The 26,793-nt window shown below is 48.2% G+C and overlaps 2 protein-coding genes across 2 annotated transcripts in view; both read right to left on the reverse strand.

The window, feature by feature from the left end:
- Window positions 1–2,655: 2,655 nt before the first annotated feature.
- LOC135898797 (uncharacterized) lies at window positions 2,656–9,134 on the reverse strand. Its single transcript, XM_065427964.1, has 2 exons — window positions 8,853–9,134; window positions 2,656–6,567 (listed from the first exon to the last, which is right to left on the reverse strand). The coding sequence occupies exon 2, from the start codon at window positions 6,504–6,506 to the stop codon at window positions 2,829–2,831; it is 3,678 nt and encodes a 1,225-aa protein (XP_065284036.1). The 5' UTR covers window positions 6,507–6,567; window positions 8,853–9,134; the 3' UTR covers window positions 2,656–2,828.
- Window positions 9,135–19,402: 10,268 nt separating this feature from the next.
- Window positions 19,403–26,793, reverse strand: part of LOC135898719 (uncharacterized) — a 35,588-nt gene continuing 28,197 nt past the window's right edge. Inside the window, exons 9-12 of the mRNA XM_065427825.1 lie at window positions 26,388–26,566; window positions 24,749–24,846; window positions 22,372–22,465; window positions 19,403–20,309 (exon numbers count right to left, since the gene is read on the reverse strand). Of these exons, the coding sequence (XP_065283897.1) occupies window positions 19,686–20,309; window positions 22,372–22,465; window positions 24,749–24,846; window positions 26,388–26,566 (995 nt within the window). The 3' untranslated portion in view covers window positions 19,403–19,685. The remainder of the gene's footprint in view (window positions 20,310–22,371; window positions 22,466–24,748; window positions 24,847–26,387; window positions 26,567–26,793) is intronic.

Raw genomic sequence — 26,793 nt, forward strand, 5'->3', positions numbered from 1 at the left:
TGCGATGACCGCGCCTGACGACTTCGTATTACCACATGACATTCACTGGACGCGGCGGGCACGATTTGGGCATTCCAGAGGCCCTATAGTGGAATATTTTTAGTCAGATATTTAGTTTGTTGGCGCACAGGGTTATTCATACCGCTTCGGAGAAATCAACACGAAGCGAATTAGAAAACTGTTTTCGTAGAAGTTTTTTTCCGTGTTTGAGCTGAATATTTAATCAAAGCAAGTCTGTAGGAAGGCCGCCGTGACATTCCTGACAAGTCACGTTGTCGTAGGCTCCTCGTCCACGCCGCAAGAGCGTTTCCACTCGCAAGTTACAGCGCGTCCAAACGTTGAAAAAAATAGCACGCGCCAATTAAAGGGCCGACGGCTCATTCTCCGCTAAACGGCCTTAACGGACGTGTCATTAGTGCTGATTCAACCAGAGTCAGAAATGCAGCAATGTCAAAAGAGGAGTGCGAAGCGGCACAGGTAAAAACAAAACAAAAACAAAACTGCGGTGTGGGACCAATAACTCGAACTTTAAGAACAGAGGGAGGGCTGCTCCTTTCGAGGATGCAATTGCTTGTCTCGCGTGTAAATCAATTTTTCCGATCTCGTTGTGCTCCCCGACGAAGCACGTTCACTCTGGCTGCTCGTGTGCCAGTGGAATGAAAGCATTGGCAGCACGATAACTCTCGAAAATAGCTTTTAATTTGACATGACCAGGTGTTCACCGATAGTAGTTGCCAGGCTCCACTCTCGTTCAGAGTGAAAGCGAACTATTGGCCTAAGAAGTAAAAATGAACAGTACACATGCGGAAGAAAGAAATGAACGCACACGTGTAGAAAGCAAACGTGACAAAATAGGCACCTAACGAGTCACGCATGTATGGCCGGTAGTTTGCAAATGTCAGGGAAGGTTGCGGTGACTCGGGGGTGCATATACGTGAAGTTGGAAGCTTGTCCTTTCTGTAACTGCGACCGGGGGACGCTCGTATTTTTCGTGGCATTTAAGCTGTATGCGGAGCGCGAAAAGAAAGCCGAGTGATTCCTTTGAAATTCTTGTTTACTAAACAAGACTTTTACAAATTGAATAAATAAATTGAATAAAGCGAAAAATCAACTCTCTACACAGGGGCGTCAAATTTAAACACACAGAAAAAAAGAAGAGAAAGAGAAAGCCAGAGAGAGAGGGCTTATCCCATGCCTTGTACCCACCATCAAATTACTCAGCTCGGCTGCTCTGCAGAGAATTCCCAAGAACGAACCCGAACAAAACACTCTTTAAGGAAGGAATAACGAAACGGCCTGGGTCGTTGAACATAGACAAACCCCTTGCGGATTACTTGTGAACCACTGACGTCAGTTCCGTAAAGAATGAATGCTGACAAAAACAAATAGATAAAGGAAACGATACAAATGTTGCCAATACCAAAAAGAGAGAAAGAACACGCTCTAAACACGATAACAAAAAATAAAGAATGCGTGTTCATTGAAAACTTCCTTGGTTCTTTTCTTAAGTGCCTAGCTCAGACGTGTCACATGTCGCGGTTGCAAAGTCACGAGGTTATGATGGCACGCAGCGCGCACTAGCTACAACACTGCAAAAAAAAAAAAGGGCCCTTTGTTAGCGGAAGAAATGAACAGGGCCTATGACAGAGACTTAGCCGCGTCTTTGCAAGCATGACGGAGTGACGAGCACTCCTCTTCACTCAATTTTTCTTTTTGCTTATAACATTGTTTTCATGTGATTTGGTTCTTTCACTCACGTTGTACTCCCGCGCCTTACTTGCGTCTCGTCTGTTCTTAACTTACATTGTTGCCACAAACGGCGTACGTGCGACATGTCCAATCCAATTACAGCGTACCAACGCAGAGAATCAATGTGTGAACAGCGTAGGAAGGTATGCAGTGGAAGGTGCAGAATCGATTCTGACCAGCTGGCGTTGATCGGCGCACGTCAGAACGTTGGCACACAGGCTACATAGCGGCAGAAGTTACGAAGAGAAATGCTGTGTAGCCTGAGCGAACACGCAGCGCATCATCTAAGGGCAAGGATTATAAGCTCTGTTTTCGGGCTGTCAATAGGCGGTCTGATAATTGTATCGCGCTGGGATTCAGCAACCGGTGGCCCGGGAGCAGGATGCAAGCACAAGATCATGACACTGCATGCACTGACACTGCATGAAACTGCATGCCACTGCATGACACACTGCATGACACATGACACACACTGCACTCATGACACTGCATGCACAAGGCATGCAGTGTTATGTGGCGTTAAGCAACGACTCATGCCAAGTCTTTCTCTGCAGACTTTGTTATCACATGACGGTTTCAACATCATAGTTACTCACGTCGTTACGTAATGCAATAGGCCGGAACGCACCATTTAGCAGGAAAAAACTACAGAAAGACGGTGAGAAATGCGTAACCTGCAAAAGGACTACTACTGCCATCTCCGATGCACAAACACGGTTTTCGACGAGCTCAAGTGAGGATGGCCTCGGATAAACGAAGAAGAGCAGAGGAGGCATTATGACACAAAGTTCGCGACTCACCGGCAAACAGTCAATCGTCTCTCTGTGCATTTCTTGTGTACGCAGTCAGTCGCTTTGACCTTAGTGTAAATGGTCTAAATTATCAAGTAAATTCAATGACAGTCAGTTTTCCATGACGCTCACACATCGGTTTATTGATATCAAACGACCGGCTGTTAAGTGAAAGCTCGCGGTGGCAGGTGAGGACGTTCGGTTTATGTTTGGTAACATGATGTTTATGAGAAAGTGCTGAAAGAGGCACACCCTCCCGGCTCCCTTTTTGGTCGCGCTTCCTGCCTGTCAATACCCTGCGCCGTCGTGGCTTTTACCAACCTTGAAGACCCGCCCCTCGAAGCTGATGAATTGTGGCGCGCCCCCGTTTCCGCCACTCACCTCGATACCGGCGTTTTCAAGAGTCTTACGCACCGCGTTCCAGTTCCAACGGCGCAACGGCAGCACCCGTGCCAGCTGTTCTAGTTCTTTTGGCACACGGTACGGCCTTCCCTTTCTGTCCGCGAACACACTGACGCTGAATCTGATCGGGAACTTGACCAGCCGGCCACCGCGAACGCGCATGCCGTAGAACATGCCCTGGTCATCCACCTTCATTTTGTGACCCGCTCGGTGAAGCGCTGTGATGAGTTCGCCGTACTGGAAGCCAGGCAGGAGCTTGGGCAGGCGGCCGACGTCGTCAGGCACCACGAACTGGTGACCGCGGATGGCAACGCGGAACCTATTTGAACTGTCGTCACCGCTACCTTGGGCGTAACTTGTAGGTGCTTTCTTTTGGTCGGTAATTTTGCCGCCATTGCTAGGCACCGGGATTACTCTACCCTGTATTACGAAAGAGACGATATCGTCGCCGCTCGGCGTGAGATTCACTTTGACGCCGTTCGACTGCAGAGTCTTGACGAGCAGAGCGATGACTTCAGGACCGCTTGCGCGAACGACCCTTACCAGGTCCTTGGCGTCCTTAGGAAGATGGTACCAACGGCCGTTGAAGTTGACGCTTACTACTGACCCCGGTATACCACCTGTGCCTGGACTATGGAATGTACGCTCCGGATTCAAGGGAAACGTTTGCTTCTCGCCGTTGAAGCTCAGTGTCGCTTGGCCGGGTCCCTTGCGGACGTCAACGCCGAACGCTTTCAGGTTGTCCAGGATCTTGTCGATAGCGGCTTCATTTCTGACGGTGCGAAGCAGTTTGACGATGCGTGGAAGGTCTTGCGGTATCCTGTACGTGACGCCGTTGATTCTGAACAGCATGCGAATGCCCACAGGAAGTTTGATGACGTCGTATCCTTTGTGGGCCGTCTGCAGCACGCCGTCGGGTCCTGGCACAAGCCTGTATCCTGAATTCTGAATCGTGCGGAGAAACTGATTCAGCGGTATCTTGCGTTCCTGGATTAGGCGAACAAGTTTTTGATTGTCCCTTGGCAGCATTAGGCGGTGGCCTCCAACTTCTATACTTGTTTTAGGTTGCGGTTTGATCGGATAGCGCTTCCCGTTGAACTCAATAGCGGTGACGTCGTGGTTCGGACCACGAACCGGGATTATTCCGTAGTTATCGTAGAGGACGGTGAGGACGTCGGTGGGCACGCCGTGTCGCTCCAGCTGCGTAACGATGGATGGAAGATCGCGTGGTATTAGGTATTCTCGTCCTCCCAACTTGATTCGGAAGCGAATGGCTACCGGGAAAGGAATACGCACGCCATCCCTCTCGATGCCCACGACGTTTCCAGTTTCATTGTCGACGACCACCGGCACCTTGGATCTCTGGAGGGCACTAATGAGTTCGCCTACTACCTGGCTGTCTGATTGTGCCAAAATCCTTTCAAGGTCTGCAGGAATGTTGTACCTTCTTCCACGGATAAAGACGGGAACAGGTGTCACAGAGCGTACGGGAAAGTTCCTTCCTCGAAATTCTATTGACCTTATTTCTCCAGAAGGCGATCTCTGAGGCCGTGCGCCGAATGTCTCAAGAATTGGCAGGATGTTGTGAAATAGCTGGGGTCGTTTTTCGATGGTTCTTACCAGCTCTTCCATGTCATTCGGAAGTGTGAAAGGACGCCCGTTTACGATGATTCTCGGAGCAACAGAGTGCGGCAGTTCAGTTTTTTTGTCAAACAGCGTGAATGACGAAACCCTGCCTCTGTTATCGGGCGTCAGTGTTCCACCAAGCTGGCGAATTGCTGTTGTTATTGCGGGAAGTTGCTCAGGATGCTGAGAGGCGAAGGTGGCAAGCTTGTCGGCGTCTCGCGGCAAGGTGAAAGTGCGGTAATTGATTCTTACAGGGAAGGCCACGGTGACCGGCCTAGCAAGGTTGACCCGCTCTCCGTTGATAGTGACATGATCCAATGGCCTTCTTAAGTCTGGAAATCTCACTCCTTTATTGACTAGTATTTTGTAAACAGGCACGAATAAACTAGGATTATCTTCCAGATACTTCAGGTATGAACGGACGTCCCCAGGAACACGCTCATCTTTAGATGGAACTTTAACGTGATCTGGAACGCTGACTTCTGGAGTTTTCTCGTTTGCCTCAGGAGTTGGAAGTTCATTGATAGGACGATCTGGTCGCCGTTCCGATTGACTGGAAGGCAAGAAACCTGAAGGTTTCGAAAATTTGGAATCGGGACTCCTGGCTGGATGAGAAGGGAAGAGATTTGCCTTGGAAAAGGGGGGATTGAAACCACCTGAACTGGAAGGCTCGGAGGAGCCTTCAGGACTAAAGTTATCAGGGTTGCTGGGTTTTTCAGATTCACTTGAACTGAATGGTTTGTTATCTCCTGGTATACCCTCTTCAGGCTCTGAAGAGCTGTCCGGCTTTGATGTTTTAGAACTGAATGGAAAGTCATTCTGAGGGCCTGATTCACTTTGGCTGAAGGGTTCGTTATCTCCTGGTATACTCTCTCCAAACTCTGAAGAGCTGTCCGGCTTCAATGTTTTAGAACTGAACGGAAAGTCATTCTGAGGGCCTGATTCACTTGGACTGAAGGATTCGTTATCTCCTGGTATACTCTCTCCAGGCCCTGAAGTGCCGTGAGGCTTGAATTTTTTAGAATTTGACGGAAAGTCATTTTGAGGGCCTGAAGGAAGCGACTCTTCGGGGCTTGATTGATCAGAAGTCTCAGGTAATGACGGTTTCTGGGCGCCATTTAAAATCGGCTCAGTCTTTTTCGAACGCGGAAGTTTCTCAGTTGGACTGGTCGGTTCAAATTCTACAGATTCAGAAGATTCAGTATCACTAGGAATCTGCTCCTCTGGTTGCCCGACAAATTGCGGTTTTGAGCGTTTAGCGCCGGAATTTTCGGAATCCAGGGGCCCTTCTGGCATGGAAGGTTGGTCATTTGACGGCCGGGAAGTTTCAGAATTGAACGGTTTTGGAAAGAAAAATTCAGGAGATCCGGAAGCTTGTGGACTGTTCTGTGGTTTGCGTTGTCCAGGGACTAAAGGACCCATTGTGTCAGGACCAACTGGTTTTGTAAAAGGTCGAGGCTGTGAAGGGCGAAACTGGTCGGGGAGGCGAGACAAAGGAGCGTCTAGTACTGTCGTTTGCTGAAGGTTACTTCCAGGCGTTACGGCTTCTTCCTGCAAATCCGGAGATGAGAATCGCTGCTTTCCGTGTGGTAATGATTTCGGTCCTGGTTTCCGAAGTATATCCAGAAAGATGGTTGACAGCTCCGGAAAATTATTGAGCACGTTTCGCATCTGGGATTTGACTTTCGAGGGTACAGGGACTTTCTCCCCATCGATGGTTATCTCGTCGTGCGGCGATGACGGCCGAGTCTCGGTGAGATCTTTTATAATTTTGCCCACCTTCTTGGCGGCCGGGCCACCGATCACCCTCACGCCCCTGTCGGTGGGCACGGCGAACGTTCCGACGCACTCCAGAGGGCACTGAAAGTGGCAGTGACCAGTATGGAACGATGCCAACAATGGCAGCAGTGCAGCCTGCAGCCGCAGGAGAGCGAACATTGTCTTCGAGTTGAAGATCTGTGTTTGCAGCGCTAGCAGACGGACGCCTCCCGGCCGCTCTCTGAAACAGATTAGCGCGTAAAGTAACCTTCAGATTGGCCGCCTGGATAACGATTATTGCGCTAGCTTAGGAAAGTAACGCTCAAGTAGTTTGTCGTGATCGAATCCGGGACGTTTGACAATATCCATCAGTTCTTTTTTTTTTTGTCGTGACGCAGCACTGAAATGCTTGCTCCTGGGCTGGCTGGACATAATGGTCATAGTGCAAGTGAAGCTTAAAGGACAGGGGCAGAACGAGAGTACAATAAATGCGCTGTGTTCGATTCTGTTCGGGCCGTCAAATGACCAACCTTCCAGACTCGATGGGCCTTTGGATTCCAAGTTTTTTCGGCCATAAAGGCTCAAACAAACGCCTTCGTTGCATTCTCCGTCTGCCCCTACTTATTGCGCTTCGCTTGAAGTATGTCGTACCAGCAAGGCCGAATTTCTATCCTTCTCATAATGGTCATGTCGTAACTGTATATATAATTCAATAACTAAGTAAAACGTATTAGTACTAGTGTACGCATTATGATAAATTTTTTCCTATAAGTACTATAGCCTGGAGGAATGTGTGCCGAAAAGTGTTACTGCATGATTTCTGAAGGCTGTACCACATTTAATTGTTCGATAGTTTTGGCAAAAACTTTGCGCGTAATCGATCATGTCACCTTCCCATAACGGACGACATAAACAAATGCAACAGCCAACAACAGTGCAATGAAAACTCTCCGCATAAACGCACTTGTCCGGAAACGAAGAAGGTCCCGTATTAATGGTCGAGCAACCGTCAAGCAGCCGCGGATTGAGGAGTGCTTACAAACGCTCCTTTCATTAGACATTCTCCTTGGACACCCCTCTTTTCTTTTTATCACTGCATGACGAACAGCTTGGCCAAGTCAGTGACCTTGACAAAGTGCAAACTCTTGGTCTCCGCAATCGCTTTTTAATTTGCCTGGTCCTCCACGTAATGAAATAAATCACTGAATGAGAGCTTTTCGTGATTCGTATGCGAAACCAATTATAAAATGTAATGCCAAATCAGAGTGAAATGGGACCGTATTTTGTAAGGATAGCTTGACTTGCGATTCTAATAATTTCTTATCATTCGTAGCCGCGAGCCAATGACGAAGGGTACAACAAAACGAAAAATGAAATGAATCTTTGCAAAATGTGGCTCCTGGATAGCTTTTATATCTACGGACGTAAAATCAACCTTTCGTTCTATATATAGCCTGCACGTGTGTATCCTCCGTGCAAGCGTCGCATCACGCTTTCGCATTATATCATTCAGGTTCTTAGTTGTATGTTGGTTCGCCAAAGTCGCAAATAGGGAATTGAATGCGTCAGGACAATTGAAGCTACAAGCTCCGCGGAAAACTCTGAAGTAAGAAAATGATCACCCGTAGCCTGAAGGCTGAAAATACATCCGTCGAGCGTAGGCTTGTATGTGAAGTAATGCAGAATAGTGATGCCCCCTCTCATAGTGCGTCGTCAGGGATTTTGCTTATAACAGTTGAATCTACATAAAGCAGTAGGATTACGAGCATAGGCGTAAATTTGACTAAGCTCGCTATTTTCTAATGCGTTCGAATACGCCTACCCTCATTCCTCTCTCATTTGAATCTGTCGATATCTTTGTAGCTTTTACCTTGGCAAGTAATCCAGCTGTGATCGTACCATGATTTAAAACACATCTCGTTGGTTTAGTTGGTTGGGCATAGGTCATAAGTAAAGTGCGATTAGATGGAGAAATGCCACGCGACAGCACGCTGGAAAGGCTCGTAGAAACCGAAATGAACAAAATCAGAAACGCGTTAATTGTTCCTTCAAGTAGCCCTAAGAAATCTGTTCAACTAGCCGCGCGCATCCAGCAGTGTGGCAATTCCAAGAGCTGTGTCTCGCCACAGTTTTAGGTTCTTATTTAATTTGTGCACGCTGCCTGTATTTGTTCGTACCGTTACGCTCCTTTATTCTAACCTTACTGTCGCTTGCACTTGCATTGCTCTCTTTGGTGAAAGCCAGAACACGAATGACACCCTGCCTGAACATTATTCCCGATGCTACTATTTATTCATCGTTACGGACGTACTGCAAAATGGTCCTATTAGCGTCTTCAATTAAGCGCTGTTGCCAGCTGCGTTGAAAGGGCCTCTATAGATACAAGACTATTCTGCTAATGAAGCTCGAGGAAAACAACCGTCTACTGAAACGACGACGTCGTTCCGCTCGGACAAGCTCCCGTCACCATTTACACGCCCAGCGTCTTCGTACGTACACACAAGCCGTGCGTTCATACACACTTACGTCTATAGCGTTGACGTCCCAAGCTCCAGCCGTCTCTCGTAGTGCCGCCTGCTGCCGCCGGCCTCCTTATTGTATTGCTAGCGGAGCCAGCGGCTCCAAGCCGCAGATAAATCTGCGTCCACACGAAGTGGATCGTTTCGTAAAGAAGAAGAAGCTGCTGCTCGGAGACTGCTCAACAGTTCCTTGTGGTGTTAGCCCGAGGGGGGGGGCTCCCCCTTGTCTGCAAGATCGACCTCTTGTGTCTGGCCGTTCTCTTCCCCCAGTCAGCATACAGACGCTCGCGTTCATACTCGCTCTTCTATTAAGAGCAGCTTTGTTTATTGGCCAGAGGGACTCGCGGAAATACGGTGCCGCGGCACTTGACAGCTCCGCTAGCTCTGCGTCAGCCGCCTTCAATGGCCGCCCTAACGAACTCTCGCCGCGAGCCCGCCGCCATCGCGGCTGTTGCGCCGCCGCGCCAATCTCGCGCGAGACGTGAAGAAGAGAGGTTTAGGAGGAGAGGGGGCCTCAACGGGGGTCTGCCTGTTGTCTTCGAAGTACTGTGCAGCGACGTGGAGCCCGAGCTCGCGTCATTCAGCCGCGAGAGCGATCGGTGCATAGCGTTGATATCTCTCGTGCAGCGCTATGTCTAACTGCAACACATCTTTTATTGCACGCCTGACGACACCGACGGCGAGCAGCAAGTTTCGAGAATCCAAATTTTGTGAAACACAGTGACCGAACCCTTCTGTGTGTTGGCCTGGCGTGGCCTTGGATCGCTTTTCCGTCCCCGTCACGTGACCGTAACTGCGTGCGCAGCTCGGGTCTGTTTGACATCTCCAAACTCGTTGCGATGCTCGTTCACGCGGTGAGATCTCGCAACCTTTATTTTGTCTATTGCGGGAACTGTGGGTGTCTTGATACAGGATGCTTCTGCAAACAAAAGCAGAGTGCAAGGGGAAGGGGAATATACATATATGGCGCTGTTGACAGATGCTATCAAAAGAACGTACAAACAGGTTTTCGGAAATCGGTTCGCACTCTTGGAAACCTACCCATTTAACGATTCGATTTATTCATCTAACAGACACCAGTGGAGACATCAGACACAAACGAAGAGTTTTGAATTAGGGAGGTTGCAAACGCCATATTTGGCATGCTGTGCGTTCGCTGATGCGAGTGCATGACTACTCTTTCAACGCTTCGTCGTACAGCGAAACCCACTTCGTCGTAACAGTCATGCCTAATGCACTATCAAAGACTTGTTGCACATCAGTCACCTACATGAAGAGGAGTGAAAGAGCATAAATCCTTTTCGCCTTTCATTTCGTCCGTTCGCGCTTCATTATGGCCGGATAATGCGCATCCGCAATGAACGCCGTCTGCACCCAACCATGGTAAACGCAAATGAATGCTTGAGACATGTGGTCTGACACGGGGCTTCGTTGTTACAGGTAGGCTGTTTGTAAGCAAGCACCAACAACGCTGCAGTGCCGACTATAGGCGAAGAGATCTGACGCCATACAGTGGCCATCCACACATCTTTTTCCTGTCGTATCCGCTGATTTCAATGAAGCAGAAAAGAATGAAAACCTTTCCTTCCGACCAAACTCCTATCATTTTGTAGTTGGTCGTTCCACGCCAAGATCACTAGCGTAATGAGTACAGTTAGTACGACGACCATCTATTTTTGTCTGTACCGAAAATGACAGCAGCGACCCTGCATCAGCGTCACGTGTTGCGGTAACGTTGATGTGGCACGTGAGTGGAAGTTACAGAGGGTAGCCAGGTTGCATTAGGCAAACCCTGTGCCCTGTGTCTCTCGGCGTGTGCTAGGTGGCGCCAGTGAAGGTTCAAGCCTGCAGGGCATATCTCATTGCTCCCTTACCAGCGTCAGGTTATTGTAAAACAAAAGCAAAAAAAAAGATAAATATTTGTATACGTTATATCGCTGTTCGTACAAGCGCCAGCTACTTGATATAACGGACATGAAAACACAGTGAGGACAACCGACAAATGACAAACGCTTCTTACAGACGAAAAGCCTTGTAAATTAGGCCGTAGACAGAGTTTAGGCGTCGTACGAAGTAGAGACAATTTTTTTTTTTCGCGTAAGAAGTGACAGGGAACCGCAATGCGAGGGAATTTCGCATCGCAAGCGGGATAAACTGAAGTATTGTGCGTGGAGGTTTGCTCAAGACAAACCACATATGAATCGGTGCTTAGTATGGACATCCGAGAGACTCGCAGGCACTGCGACTTTGCACCGGCATATGTGTTCCTACAGGCGTCACACATGGCTGCACAGTATTAACCACGCGGTGCGTCCTGGGGGGCTAATCTCCTTCGTGACGAGAACAGCGGCACCGCTGGGAGAAAGGGTTGTTGCGAAGGCGAGAGGGCGCGTTTCGTTAAGTCTGGCCATTGTTGCTGCCCGAGCCGGAAAATTGAGATTCATTTTTTTTTTTGCGCTTCCGGGCGAGCACGCGCTTATGTATTGGTTTGGGCTAAAGTACGACGTCGTCGCCGGGACTCGCGACATGCGTTATGCGCGGCGCGATGCATGCAAGACGCCGTGTGTAATGAATTCGACATTGTGTCGTTTATGCGTGCATCGCGCGTGTAGCGCTTGTGAACGCAAAAAAAAAAAAGTGGCGCATGCGTCTTGGGTATGTACATTATTATTTCTTTTCGTTTAGTTAGGACGACTAACCGAGTGGTGCATGTAATTTCCCGTTTGTTGCTTTTTGCTACCCGTTCGTTCGCGAGGTTTTTCAGGTACAGAGTTCCCTGATGGCGCGTTTTGTGGGATCTCGCGTTGCCTCGCGTAAAAGCCCGACGGCGTCGAATATATCTGTCATTGCAAGCATCTGCTGGAAGAGTACTTCAGGTGAAAAAAAAAAAATTGCTGTTTCTGGATTCGCGGGACCTATACAAGGTCCTTATTTTCGCGTTTCCTTTCCGTATACGACAAAGCCCACGCTTCCTTTTTGCTTCACTTTATTTTTCTTTTCAAGTCATCTGGATGACTATTATTGCATACTTCTTTTATTGGCTTAGCTTCGTGGTACTGTTTACGCAAGCAAAGCGTCGCTATTCGAGTGAGTGCGCGTGTGTGTGTGTAAGCATACTTCATAAGTCTGTATACAGCTCCTATCGCAACACTGGTGCCCACGAATCGCTCGCGCTTGGTACAGTCGACCAAAAAAAATTTACGGACCACGGGATCTTAGAAAATTCAAAATATACGAGCAGCCTTTAAAAGCAGCCAGTGAAATTGTGCATCACAATGTTGTTCGCATATGCCACAAAAGACTGGAAATGGGAATAACAGGCTGTGTCTTGAGACTGAGGAGATATTCAGCTTTTTGTCAGATCTCTTGGTCCGTAAACGTTTTTGGTCGACTGTACGTAAGACGCAGTGACCACCATCTGCGTGGCTAGCTTGCCGCAGCACAGCCGCGCTGTTGTCCCTGCCTTTGTCAAAATGGCGGCGTCAGGTGCTCGACAGGCCGCTGGCGCGTTACAAAAAAAAAAAAAAAAAGCTTCAAGCCGACAGACCCGCCTAAGCGGTATGCCGAGACGGTCACTTTCTTTTGCCACGAAGATGAATGTAAATAAAAAGTTCTCTAGATATTTTCTTTCAACCGCAAGCCCTATAACACAATTGTGATTGCGTATGTGGCACATTTATAGCGAGCACTTCACGATGTCAAATCGTTTGTTCCCTGTCACTGGCTTGACATAGTAGGCCGTGTTCCCAGAGATCCTGGAGCTTAGGAAAAAGGCCACTCAGACTTTGTTGTCCTGTTTGGCTCGTTATTCACACAGTTAGTTTCTCGTGTCCGAAGCGTCTCCACACGTGTCAGAACTTATCACGCGGTACTGTAGGCACACCCGCACTTCTCGTAATAATCGTGACTAACACCGTTCCATATATTGTATATTGTAGGCTTTTCTGACTGGCTCCGTAGTTTGTTGTTACGTGCAGCCGCATTCTCACTCCATCATCAGGGATGCTTGCTTCAACGCACACATTTTCGCAAGACCAGCGGTTGACGAGGTTGCAACTAAAACTCGCGATCGGGTGCACCGTACATAAACAGTACGTTGGTCTCAAGAACTAACTAACTAAACTAACTAACTAACTAACTAACTAACTAACTAACTAACTAACTAACTAACTAACTAACTAACTAACTAACTAACTAACTAACTAACTAACTAACTAACTAACTAACTAACTAACTAACTAACTAACTAAACTAACTAACTAACTAACTAACTAACTAACTAACTAAATAACTAACTAACTAACTAACTAACGAACTAACTAACTAACTAAACTTTCACTGCTGTTCACACACTTTTGAGACGAACCCAATGATGACAGAACCAAGCACAAGTCGACGATCCGATGCTCCGAATGTAACTCTTTTCGCATATTATGAAGTGGCTGACATAAAAGTAGAACATGCTGTATGGTTTCATTCACCTACTGCAAAAAGAATACAGTCGGAGAGGAGCGGGAATGCCAGAACAGCCATGACAAGTAAAAATTTATCGCCAATATGCGGCAGCCTTCTAGCGATTAGAAGTGTTCCAAGAGCGGAAACTTCGAATCGAATCGAACAGTAATCTCTGAAATATGTGGACTTCGAATATCACATCGAATGCCAAATATATTTTGCTTATCGAGATTTAAAAAAAAAGAACAAAGAAAGATGGGGCGGAAAAGTGAAAGAAAGTTACCGACGATTACGATACCCCCTAATGCGAAATTTGAGCGCAGCTCTATACATGTTTTCATTTCGCAATATATTGGCTGCCGCTTAGAATCTGTCTCGTGCGGCACGTTGCACACGCAGCTAAGTGTAGCGCGACTGCCTCGCTAATCGGAAGATCACGAGAGGCAGCGCATGGGTGAGGCATCGGCGCCATTCATAGCAGCCGCCGCAGACAGACCTCCGCTCATGCAGTGCTTTTTTTTCCCCATACAGACAACGCGCGCTACTCTGGCGCCATCTCGTAGCCGTCATCGCTGCAAAGACCGTCTTCCGCGGCACTACGCTTTTCTTCTCACGCTTTCACCATACCCTCCTCCTCCGCTTTCCTCCTCGCCCTCTTTTCGCTATCGCCGTCTTTCATCTCTCGCTGCCCTCCGTGTTCGCTTTCATCCTTCACTGTGCTCGTTCGCTCGCTTACGAGGGCCAATGCCGATGCCGGTGCTCGCCGCAGGAACGGGTGCCTAGAAGCTGCGCTCTAAAAAAAAATATGGTCCCGCATTCACAGACGAAAGTTCTGATTGCGGAGTGTCCATAAGAAAAGATGCCTGCAATCTTGATTATTATACCATTAGGGAATATGGCAGGCGAATGGCGAAGAGCACTTACGTACAAAAAGCTTTGTGAATTCGGCCCATTATTTATCTTCTTCAGTGCACGTATTGGTATTCTAAGTCCGTTCAATTGAACATCTTGTAAGTTTGCAATCTCGCCAGAGTATGAGGTCAGTTTACGGCGGTCATTTCAAGTAGCCAGTGAACCATGAGCATAGACCCTTTTCAGTTGCAACAATGCTACAATAATGGCAGTAGTCACGCATATTTAAGAAATCGAATGTCAAATTTTTAAAAATCGAAGACTGATTCGAAAGGACTAGTCGGTTCATATTCAAAATTTCACATATTCCCGCGCACCAAATTAGTTCTTGTGGCCTCAAATCGTAGTTCATATCACACGCACACACACACGTAAATGCACGCACACATAAACACACAAATGTTACGCAATGTTCATAGCTAATGAATACTCACTGTGCGCATATGCTTGTAACCAAACAATCGCCCCTACGATCTACGTAGAATTTAGCAAAAAAGCAGGGTACGTGCAACGCATAGAAGAAACAAAATAAGACCTTAGCCTATAGTCGTCGGATAATATTTGCCATGAAATAAGCCTATCTCTTGCTTTTTCAAACATCTTGTTGTTCGTAGATACTCATCTAAATTTTCATTTGTGTGGCCGATCCTGTTCTTGGGTATGTGCCATGTTGAAAAGGAATCAACACCAGTTTTATACGAGGATCTATAGATTTAATGTCTTTCTCTTCTTTTTTTACGTACCACTGTCAAATATATGCATTCGCACCTTGGTCTTTCGTTTTATTCTTATTTTCAATACATTATTCTTTGTTAGCTATATTAAAAACAACTACTTCTTAACCATTCTACCGTAATTGGTAAGTATCTTTGCTTGAAAACTAGAACAAAATTTAGTATACCCCTAAATCATTTTTAAGCACGCCCGATTCTTGGCCAATTCCTCAGAGTGGGCAGGCGCCCATAGCTTTAAGGTCATCATCATCATCAACAAGTAGGCAAGGCACGCGCAAGCTGCGCCGGCGCAACAATACCGGAGCACGCAAAATGTCCAGGCCAGAGACGAATGAGACAGTGCTGAACAATCCTGCATTTCATCCTCCGGAAAAGCTACCGGCAGCGACTGTGTCAGGCCTGCGCGCTTGTTAGGCACCATCAGTTTTGTTGCATCCATAGTACTCCCCTTCCTGATGACCTTTCGGCTAGGTGCCGCCATCGTGCTGTTGTACGTCGCAGAGGCGAACGACCGGTCTGCGAGTTCAGGGCATGGCAAACCGGGCTATACCGCTGGTTGCCGCCGACTGGCGTACTTTCTGCGGCACTCCATCAACCGTTCCGCCGACCCGTGCAACGACTTCTACAACTACGTCTGCTCCAGAAGTGACTACACCGATACCTTTAGGAACATCAAGAACAAGACCATGGACAACCTTATTTCGCTCCTGCGCACGTCAGCGGTGCCCGAGCGAGGTCAATCGGCCGTTCAAAAGATGACGAGTCTGTTCCGGGCCTGCGTTTCTCTCGCGGAAGAGAACAGATACGAGCATGGTGACGTAAAGGGCTTCCTGACGTCACTGAGCCTCTACGTGCCAACGTCACCGGACATATCGAGCGCGGACGACGAGGATCGGAGCGATCCGCTGGATAGCATGCTGAAGCTATCGGTGGAGTATGGTTTGCACACGTTCTTATATTTCGGCACGACCAGAAACGCAACCGCGGCGCGTTACCACCGACTGGCTTCGAGCGCCGAGTACGAGGCATGGTGCGGGAAGCGCGCCAACCTTACCGAATCTAACGACCTAACGGACTTCGTCACCGAGCACATCCGCGTACTCGCTCCGTCGCCTAGCCACCATGGAGGACGTCCTCAGACTGAGTAAAATGTTCATTTCGCTCGAAGCGAACTGATCGTCTTCATAGCGCACGCAAGGAAATCGTTAGGACAGACCGACCAGCTAACACCGCTAAAGATGAAAGTCCGGGAGTTCGCAAACTTCACGAGAAGTGCCGTGAAATCCGAACGCTGGTTGTCATCCATGAGACGATGGAGTGGAAGGAAGTCCAAGCTGGACGACGTGGTCCTAGCGTAGCCCCTGGCTCTGTGGCTTGCTTGGCATCTGCTGACACCCGGCCACTGGCACAAAACCCACCGCCTCATGACCTGGGACTTGCTGCGCCAAGTGGCGCCTTGCCCCGCGGCGGGGCCGCTGGCGAACTGGACCGCTTTTGCGTAAATCGCGTCACCAGCCAAGCGGCGCTGGCCATCATGGCCGTGCACCTATACCGTACGGCGACTCCACCTGTGCTGGCAGACACCGAGGACATGGCCGAGTGGCTTCGCGCCGCTTTCGTCAACGAACTGGCCGCTTCGGACTGGCTGCGAGGTGAACCGCAGAGCACGGCGATACGCAAAATGCGTGCCATGCGCATGACCATCGGATTTCCCGACGGTCTGTCCCAGCCCGAACAGCTCGACGAGTATTACTCCCAGTTGCCGGACCTGTGGAGCCGGCGGTCGCTGCGCTCGTGGCTGGAGCTTAAGCGCTTTCAGCGACTCAAGAGGCGCTTCTCGACGGTGAACGACGCGGACGCGCTGCGCGCCGGAAAGGTAAATGGCTACTGCCTGCCGGGAAACCGGGTCTGGATGTCCGCGGGCCTCATGCAAGAGCCCATATACTTCGGTCGCGCGCCGGACGCGTACAACTACGGCTCGCTAGGTCAAGCCGTGGGCCACGAGATGATGCACGCGTACGACATGAGCGGCCGCAAAGTGGACGACCAGGGTCGGCACCGCGACTGGTGGAAGAACGAAACCAGCAACCAGTGCCAGGAGAACGCGCTCTGCATTCGCCGCAGTCACGAGCAGGTGGTGAGGGAGCGAACCCCAGTGGCTACTGCGTGGCAAGCTGGACTCGGAGAACCTGGCCGACTTCGCCGGTGTGAGCGCGGCGGCACGGGCCTACCGATCGCTGCCGGCGAGCCGGCGCCTGGCGACGGTGGCCGGCTTCAGGCCGGACCAACTCTTTTTCCTGGGCCACTGCGTGAAGTGGTGCGCGTCCTTGAGCTCGCGTCGCCCCGGTTCCCGGCACGCTAGTGCCCGATCGCGCTGCATCGAGCCCTTGATGCACACGTGCAAGTTTTCCAGGGCATTCCGGTGCGACAGGGGAAGCTACATGAACCCCACTAGGAAATGTCGTTTGTGGTAGCGCGCGCGGAGGGGGGGGGGGGGGGGGGGTTCAGTGCGGGACCTCACTGCTTCTTGGACCCAGCGTGTACTACCTCCTGAACCTTTTCAATGGCATCCGCGTTTCGCTGCTTGTGCTTCGTCAAATTGAAAGACAAAGCTATAGCCACTAGGTCTTATGCTGAAGGCTGTGCGTGGTATACAGAAAATGATGACGTTTCATTATTAGATATTTTAGTAGTAGAGTTTTCAATTCAGGGTCGTCCTTGTACGTGTGAGCATCAGGGATGGTCATAGATGAGGTTAATGGAGTGACCGCTCTAGGTTCCGCATGAGCCGAGAGCGAGTTCACGTACACCACGTGTTTGTAAAAAGTCCAACCAAACATGACATTTTTGGAGCGCGATCGGCATTTCTTTTCACGGTTGAGATGGCGGGAGGCACATTAGTGCTTTTAAATGTGTTCGTGGTGTTTAGACAGGCGCGCAGGGACCTTGCGTAGTCCTTGGAAATAGACGTCGGGAAGAGTTCCCGACTTGCGATTGATGTTCGCCGACGCGATTCAGTTATTGTTCCCAACCAGCCATATTTGCCGATTGCTTACCTTTAATCTGTTCTAATGTATGCTCAAGGAAAAAAGGACGTGTTGAATCCGCGCATGCAATGGTTTCCTCCTGCAATGGTTTCTTTTGTGTGCGTTATGACCAGCAAGGTAGTGAGTAAAACAGTCTACTGTGCGCCGCTTTCACAGTCAGCACTTCTTTCATTGCTTCAACGCTACGCCGAAAAGTGGAAGTACGATAAAGGCGATTCACGGCCCTCTGTTAAATGAGGTGCACTAAGTCACAAGTGATAAGCAGTTGTGCCGTAAGTGTCCTGAAAATATCACATGGGTTCAATACGATGAGCAAAACGAGAACAAGGGAAAAGCGGGAGCCAGCGTTTCGACGAGTGGGCCTGTCTTTTTTGAAAAAGACAAGCACACTTGTCGAAACGGTGGCTCCTGCTTCTACCTTGTTCTCGTTTTGCTTATCGTCTTGAATTTCCATCTCCCGTCTCCTCCGTGTTTTCTCTCGATTTCTACACATGGGTTCAATGTGTCATACGTTCAGTGCATGTCTCTATAGACATTTAGAATTCCTCATAGGATGCATGACACAGCACACACGGTACTTGATTGGTAAGACGTTTAGCTACGGCTTATGCACAGCGCGTATAACCTTCCAAACACATAAGCCACGAATAAAAGAGAGTGTTTAGCTAAGAGTATGATGTACGAGAGCTTCACAGATTTTAGGAGACTTAGACCGCAATTCAGCAACCTATAACTTTTCACAAACACCAGTGATTAATTAGTACGTCTAGGAGCTTCTGTGCCACCATTGTAGGCGGTAATCTGTAGGTATTGGGAAATCAATAAACATAAAAAGTGTAGAAAATAAGAGTATTCTCTGTATTTTGTGAAGAATACTGTGAACGTTACCGAAACACCCTCAAAAGCTCTCCATCCGTTCGTCCGTCTGATGTATTTCGTTAGCGCATCGCATAAGAACGAATAGACCGATTTACAATAATTGCGTACTCATCTTGCCACGAATTGACCTCCCTTTTGACTTAATGTAACCAACGTCAAGCCAATAGCGCCCAGTTGCACTGCTTGGGCTTGTTAGCGGTGCTTTGTTCACCATCCCTCCTTCGCAGCAGGACTTTAAGCAAACTACCTCGTCTAAGGTCTCTGCGCGAGCCCTCTCAAGTGTTCTTCGCTTGTTAGAGTAAAGGTAGTTTTGGACAAAACGCAGGCATTCATTTCTAGCTTGCCGGAGTGGTACTAAAGTGTGCTGCCAACAATGGCCCTTCTTAACATTCCTCGCGCGTGACGAAGCATAGGTCTTCATCTGTCGTCTGCGGATTTCCGTGTTTGTACTTCCACTAAAGTGTTATGGCTGGCGAACATGGCGCCCGTTTTTTGTCGTATGGACATATGCGCGCGCACATGTACACAAATAGGAGCTCGCAACATTTATTATGAGGCGCCCAGGGGATGAGCACGGATCTGTCGAGAGGAGTTCCGGACGGCGGAAGTGCGCTGTGCCAGATGATGCACGAACGGGGGGCCGAGGGCGCAAAACTTAACTCCCGTCTGGTTCGCATTATTTGCGTCTTTTGAAACAAACAAGCATGCACGCATTCCTATACTTGCACGCACACTCTACTAAGCACGCATAGAGAAACTGCGACAGTTATCGGCTACTACTGTTCCGTGTGCTCTCCGCTGGACGTCGCCGCACTAGCCGATGGTGCTCATCGAGCTCGCGGTGGAGGTGGTGCCCACGTTCGGGTCGGCTGTGGCGCCACCGCCGTAGTCGCCTCCGCTGCCTGAGCGCAGAGCGGCGAGGCTGCCGCCGACGCAGGCGCCGAAAAGGAATGAGGCGAACAAGGCGCCAGCGGCCCACAGTGTGAATCCCGTGCCCTTTCCGTCGTCGTCGGCGGCACCGTCCGAACCGGTTGGTTCGCCGCCGCCGCCTCCTCCTCCTCCTCCTCCTCCTCCTCCTCCACTTCCTCCACCTTTGGTTTCACCAGGAGGGATGGACGTTGTATCACTGCCACCGCTTTTTGGATCCGGAGCCCCTTTCCTGTCAGGAAAACCCTCGGGAGGTTGTACTGGTGGCGGTTGTGGTCGTACCGGCGGTTGCACAGGAGGTGGTGGTCGTACCGGCGGTCGTACCGGTGGTCGCTTAGGTGGTCGCTTAGGTGGTCGTCGTGGTCGTCCTGGTCGTGGCCTCGGTGGTCGCACTGGAGGTCGTGGTTGTACCGGTGGTTCTAGTGGTGGCGGTGGCTGTACCGGTGGTTGTATAGGTGGTCGTACCGGTGGTTCTACTGGTGGTCGTGCTGGTCCAGATCCACCACCTCTCTGCGTTTGTAGGTCGAAGTCGAGGTAGTGTGCGTTCATTCAGAAAATTGGAAGAGAATGAAGGAAATAACTGCTTATCGCATCACACATATTTAACAATTAGTTTGACGCCTGAACTGCAGCTAGCAAAAAGAATAGGGAAATGAAATAGAGAGATCGGAGAAAGGAGGAATGAAAGAGCACAAGACAAAGAAATACACGCGATTGCGTATAAATAAGACGCAAGTTTTTCAATATACCACGTATTTCTGCAAATACCTCAAGCAATTTTTGAACTCGCTCGTAGCAGACAGCACAGTTCTACTCCTTGAGCTGGTCCATTCTAAGAGGAGTACATTACTTGCATGAGAAATCAAAATGCATCGTCGACTAATTAACAAGAACCACTAATTCAGCCATTACATAATTGCATAATTACTTACATAATTACTTACATAATTACATAATTACCTTATGTCGATTGATTAATAATTAGTAGATTTTGTTAATTATCAATTACGTATTGCAATTTCTCGTGCAAGTAATGTCCATCACTTTGAGTAGACCAGCCTAAGGAGTATATTTGTGATATATGCCACAGGCAATTTTTTTCACAATTGTTTAAAGCTTTAACAATTGTTTAAAGGCATAAGGCAGACAGAAAGAGAGCGGTTTGGATCAGAGAGCAAACGGGTATAGACGAGATTCTAATTGACATTAAGAGAAGGAAATGGTGCTGGGCAGGTCATGCAATTCGCAGATTAGATAACAGCTGGACCATTAGGGTGACAGAATGGGTACCAACAGAAAGGAAGCGCAGTAGAGGATGGCAGAAGAATAGGTGGTGCGACGAAATGAGGAAAGTTGTGGGTGCTAGTTGGAATTGGTTGGCGCAGGACAGGGGTAATTGGCGATCGAAGGGAGAGGCCTTCGTCCTGCAGTCCTCCAAATAGGCGGTGGTGATAATGATGATAAAGTCTTCGTAGAAACACCTGATATTCGTAGGTTGTAGTGAAAGCATCAGAGTTCTGGTATCAAACTTTACCGATTTAAACTGATTTATTGTCGCTCTTGATAGCATCCCGTCGAATTCTTCAAGTACTGTTCCCCCCTACCATGCACCTGTGCAACCCAATGTCGTAGAAAAGCTAAGCACGAATGTACTCGGATCCATGGTGTCGCAACGCACCATACGCCCGCAGACAGCGGAAGGGCCCTGACGGGTAATTCCTGTTTGTGCCAACTGCTCGACCACCATCCGATTCGTCATACGATACGCCAAAGGGATGACTGCATGCTCTGACTGTTGGAACACGTTGGAAACTTGTTGGGCACTTGGTTGTTGGTATGCATAGTCGAAGGTCGGATGTGATCGTGCGTATATGCATCTGGCGGGATTGCTTCAGAACCATCCGAGTCATCAGACTACGGCCAGCAAAAGATGTCTGCTGCGGCTGTTGGAACATCCTGGAACATGTAAATTGGTTGGATGCTGTTGATGGTACGAAATACACGCCGAGTTGGACGCTACCTATGGCGCACGTGATTCACGCTTAGATGTTGCCCGATTTGTCTTACAACCACAGGTAACGAGAACATGATTAAAACAGACTGAACCGTTTTCCAACGCGTCCAGTCTGTCTGGCGCATATCTGGGGCCGAACGCCCAAAGCTTTTCGTTCGTAAGTGGTTTTTGCCGTTGGCCGGTGACTTTCGGGAATAATATGTCCTGCATCAGGATTAGCTGGGATTGTCTCTTACGAACAATTCTAACGTAATAAGATCTTGTCAATACGGGTCTAGTTTATTCCACCGGACTCTTTAGGGCTAAACGGTACTATATTGGACATTCTCAAAATGCGTCATGTTGTCGAATTTGCCATCATGTCACAGCTCCGATTTACTCACTGGTCTGCTACGGCCTCTCTGGCTGGCTTAAAACGCCAACAGGGCAGAATTTTACGACGTCCAGAACAGCATAATGAGATCTTTGCCACGCGCTGGATCGTCCTGCCACAAGTCTTTCGTGTTCTTTTCACTTCAGGGGACGCCGTGTGCTATATAGGTGGCGGTAAGCACTCACGCAAAGGCCAGTGGCTGGGTTGCAGGAGCTCCCCGCCGGACACTCGCTGCAGGTCTGCCCAGGCAAGTATATGGGCTTTCGACCGCTGTTGCCGCTGCAGAGAACAAGAATTCAGCTGTGGGGCGTTGCTTGTTCATGTGTAACATTGAAAGCATGAACTGCGCAGGCGCACAGTGTTGCTGCGTGCGTTGATGACGTGCGTGTTGTTTTACTGCGACTGCAGTTAAAAGTTCCAAACTGGGTTTGCTTTGTCCGTCTGTCAGTTCTTTCCGTTACATTGACGAGGATTGCAACGGCCGTCGCCGTCATCATCAATACTCCACCAGGCTGCTTCAACATCCTGAGCTTCCGCTTCGCTAAAGGGTGAAGAGAAAGAAAACTTCGCCTGTCAGTGCCCCTAAATTGTAAGCGCTACGGATACTGCTACTTCGACTTCTTCGACTGCGATAGTAGATTTCTTTTTTTGCTATAAAATACTGAAATACCCCACGTAGTTTTCAGCAAAGTAGCTACGAAAGTTAATAGATCCGACAGATCGCCATGGTTATAGAATACACTGCAAAAAAAACTAGAAAATACTATTAAAACTGTCTAATAAACAAGCTTAGTGTTGGGGCTGAATTCATTAAGCTTTTCGTTCGTAAGTGCTCTTCGTCATCCTGCGACCGCACGTTCGCTGATAATAGTTATGTAATTAGGATTGTACGATCTCTGCGCTTAAGGAAGATATTTAGCTTGAGTGGTTTTTCTTGAATACGGGTCCTGGAGATTAAGGTCGAGAGCTTGCTGCTCTCTTAAGTGCTTCCGATACAGCAGACTTATTCTACGACCTGGGCCAGATGCGGTCATGCGTGCGATGGCTTTGTTTCTTTTAACGAAGGCTGTACTGTTGGAACGCTCCAGCAGAAGAAAATCATCTGCAGCTACCAACCTAAATATAGAGAACTGGGCGAATTGGCTTTTTTAATCAATCAAACAATTTTATTATTATAAGACATTATTGCAATTACAAAGGAAATGTAATGCAGGAGGAGGTCCCAAAGTAAAAACTGTCAGAGAGACCTCCTGTTATAGCATGTAAGCATAACATGTATAACATGTTATGACATGTATAACATACAAGTATAACAAGTGTAACATGTATAACATGTAACATTTATAACATGTAACGTTGTAAGTCGCGCATAAAACACGGGACTACGAAGAAGACCGGACAAGAGAAATGCGCACTCCCAACTGAAACCTTAAGACAGCAGGCACTCCCTATTCTGCACGAGCCATGGTCACACGATTCGGCTTCGTCCAAACACTGCACGCAACTCACGAAAAGGATAAAAAAAATTCAAGATAAACAGTAGAAAGAACGAGGAATAACATTTTTAAAGAAAATCTTGTAAAGTGACACGGATGATAAGGGTCTGCTCACGAGAGAAGTTGTTGAGTTGAGAGAAGTTGAGAAGTCATTTCCGTCATCCAGATTCAAGTTGATTTTCATTTCAAATTCTTGGGGTCAGAAGACTATGCTTGTCCTCGTTCCCGTCTACCGGTTACCTTGCCACGTTCTTTCTTCTCGTTGTTTTAATGCGAAGCCTTTTTTGTCTCTCCCTTTCACTTGTCGGGTATAATGTCTTGGCGAGTAGTCAGCTTTCGTTCACTGCATGGGTAAATTTCACTGGCCATGCGCCCGAATAGACAATTTGGCCACTTGGTACGTGAAACTGGGCAGGTGACACTGGGTATGCGTCGATTCTTGGCCAACGAATGGTATGCACCACAGGGTATGTACCCGAATTGACAAACAGAACAAGAAGCAAGAAGTGAAGTCGGGGACAATAGCAGACGAGTGTAGAGAAAGAACTGGTGTCAACAACTTCAGACAAGGGCGTGCATAGGTGAGCTAAAGAGTGAAGTGAAAAAGATGTCGCGACAACGAAAAATTGAATGAAAAGTAAGCTAAAGAGAAGTGAAACGTGAGTGTGAATAAAGAAGTGAAGCGAACAAAATGGGACCAGAGCGTTACATTACGAGATTTGCATTTAACGTGCGTCATTTTGTACAATACATTTACGCTTGCAAAACAATTGCTTCAACATTCGCAATACCGTGGGACTCGCCGAATTTTTTTCATGCAGTGGTTCGTTTGCACTCAACGAAATCTCGTAATAGCGGATTTTACAAAATGGGGTGTTTCTGCTTTAATTCAAGGATCGACTGCAAGCGCGCATTTCTCTCTGTAGTGTGGTATAACATCCCATGTTCGTACGCCATTTACAAATGTGCTGCCATGCAACTTTGTTAACAGCCATGCTCTACCCCGAAAGTGGCCTGCAGGGGTGTGGCCACGGGTTGTTCGATAGCTGAACGCAGTTGCACTTACGCTGGCGCATAGTTGCAAACGAAGATTCTTGTGTATCGGTTGCCCTGGTAGAAGTTGCTGAATCCGCAGCCGATGTACCGTGTTTCTGCCCATATCATCTGACGCAAGGAGCGCGGGCGAAAAAAGAAAGACAAATAATGAACGGATACTTTGGGTGCTTTCACTCGGGAACGGGCAATATTAATTATGCGCCGTGAGGTCGAAAATCATAATACTTGGTTCAGTATACACAGCGACCCCAGCACGCGGAAACATAGCCGTAATGGAATCACAGAGACAACGAAAGATTTAAGAAGCTGCTTGTATTAAACTTCAGTGGTTCAAATTCACCTGTGCGCAAGGATATCAGCCCTCCGCGCATCACATCTGTATAGTATATATGAAGCGAACAGCAGCTGATCAGGCTCGAGCCCGATATGAGTTGTCCTTGACTACTCTTGTGGCAGGGCGAATTGGTATCATCGTGAGCAGTCAATCCTTATAAGCCTCCGCTTTGAAGCTTGCTTTCAAACAGCCCAGTCCGGTGAAATGAACAGACTAAAACCCGTCGGACGACGCACGGAGAAATTTTGCAAGACGCGAACGCCAAATCAAATGACATGTTCTTCGGGAAGCACTGGAGCACAGACCGCCGCTTTCATTTGCAGGCGCTTCAGATCACTGTGTCGCTAGAAGTAAATCCTTCGCCCTAGACTTCCTTGTCCTTCCTTCGTCGCTAGAAGTAAAACAAGTTAATTGCCAAGCCAATCGTTGCTGGCAGTAATGAATATATGATTTTGGAATAAAGTGCCACGCGCGATACGTAAAAGTGTGGATTAAGAAACGCGACTTAATGAATTTGCAGCGACAGATTGTTCGTTCAAAACTGTGCACGCGTTTTATCGCCGCAAAATTGCTGGCTATTAGCAGAGACACAACCAACTGCGGTAGCAGTGACGTCAGACTGACTTCTGGAGTTCTGCGGCGATTCTTTTTAACTTGGCTGCTTTTGTGGACGAGTAGTTACCAGGCACGGCCACAGGTTCCCTATTTAGTTACCTTTTAAATTATGTGACAATTTCTTTATGTCTAAACGATTAATTGAGTTTTGCTGGGTGTTGGTATAACCTATGACGTCACGGAGAGCTGCTGTGAGAATTCGATGGTGACATTTCTCACCGGCCTTTAATATTTGGATCTCACCCGACATACCGAGCTTCCCATGAAGAGAAGTCATTGCTTATATGTTCCCAATTCAAAAATTGCTATCTATAGATATGGGTTAAGTTTCCGTATCCCATGTCGAGTGTTCTTCAAGACACCGTCACTAGACCAGCACGTGTTAGCCAAAGCTGCTTCTGCAGGCCGCAAACGTAGGGCCTGCGCTCGATACGCATGTAGACCAGCAAGTTTCCGCATTCAGTACAAACTTAAAAGCCGCGCTTGAGTAATAGCTGCACATACAACTTGCCCAAAACTTCGGTAAAAATTTGTTAGAAAAAATGTTCTAATATACTCCGGGTGTCATGTGGTGTCGTCAGACATTGTTGTGCAAAGCTTTAACATCGCAGACATACTTAACGGTAAACGGTAATAACGGTAAAGGGCGCGGAATAGAAAAGTTCGTCCCTTACACGAGCATACAAAGTGTATAGCTTACCTGAGTAAAATGAGTTACGACACCCCTGGAGTCACTGGTATCGAAGGCAGCGACCCTGTTCGGGTTGTAGTCGCGGTATTCAATAAACCAGTCGTCGGCCCACGTCTTGCCCTCCGTGACAGTCTGCTTGACTGGATCGTCAGCCCAGCCGAAGCACTGTCCCACAGATTTGAACCTACCTGTGCTTCAAAAGCGGCCAGATGAAAATCTTTGCATTTTTGGTTAATTGAGTTACAGATTAGATAGATAGATAGATAGATAGATAGATAGATAGATAGATAGATAGATAGATAGATAGATAGATAGATAGATAGATAGATAGATAGATAGATAGATAGATAGATAGATAGATAGATAGATAGTGATCGGTGTCCCAGAGCGACCTGCGTTGTGAGAGGCGCCATTG

The sequence above is a fragment of the Dermacentor albipictus genome, chromosome 3 (assembly GCF_038994185.2).
Source record: "Dermacentor albipictus isolate Rhodes 1998 colony chromosome 3, USDA_Dalb.pri_finalv2, whole genome shotgun sequence".
Classification (NCBI taxonomy): domain Eukaryota; kingdom Metazoa; phylum Arthropoda; class Arachnida; order Ixodida; family Ixodidae; genus Dermacentor; species Dermacentor albipictus.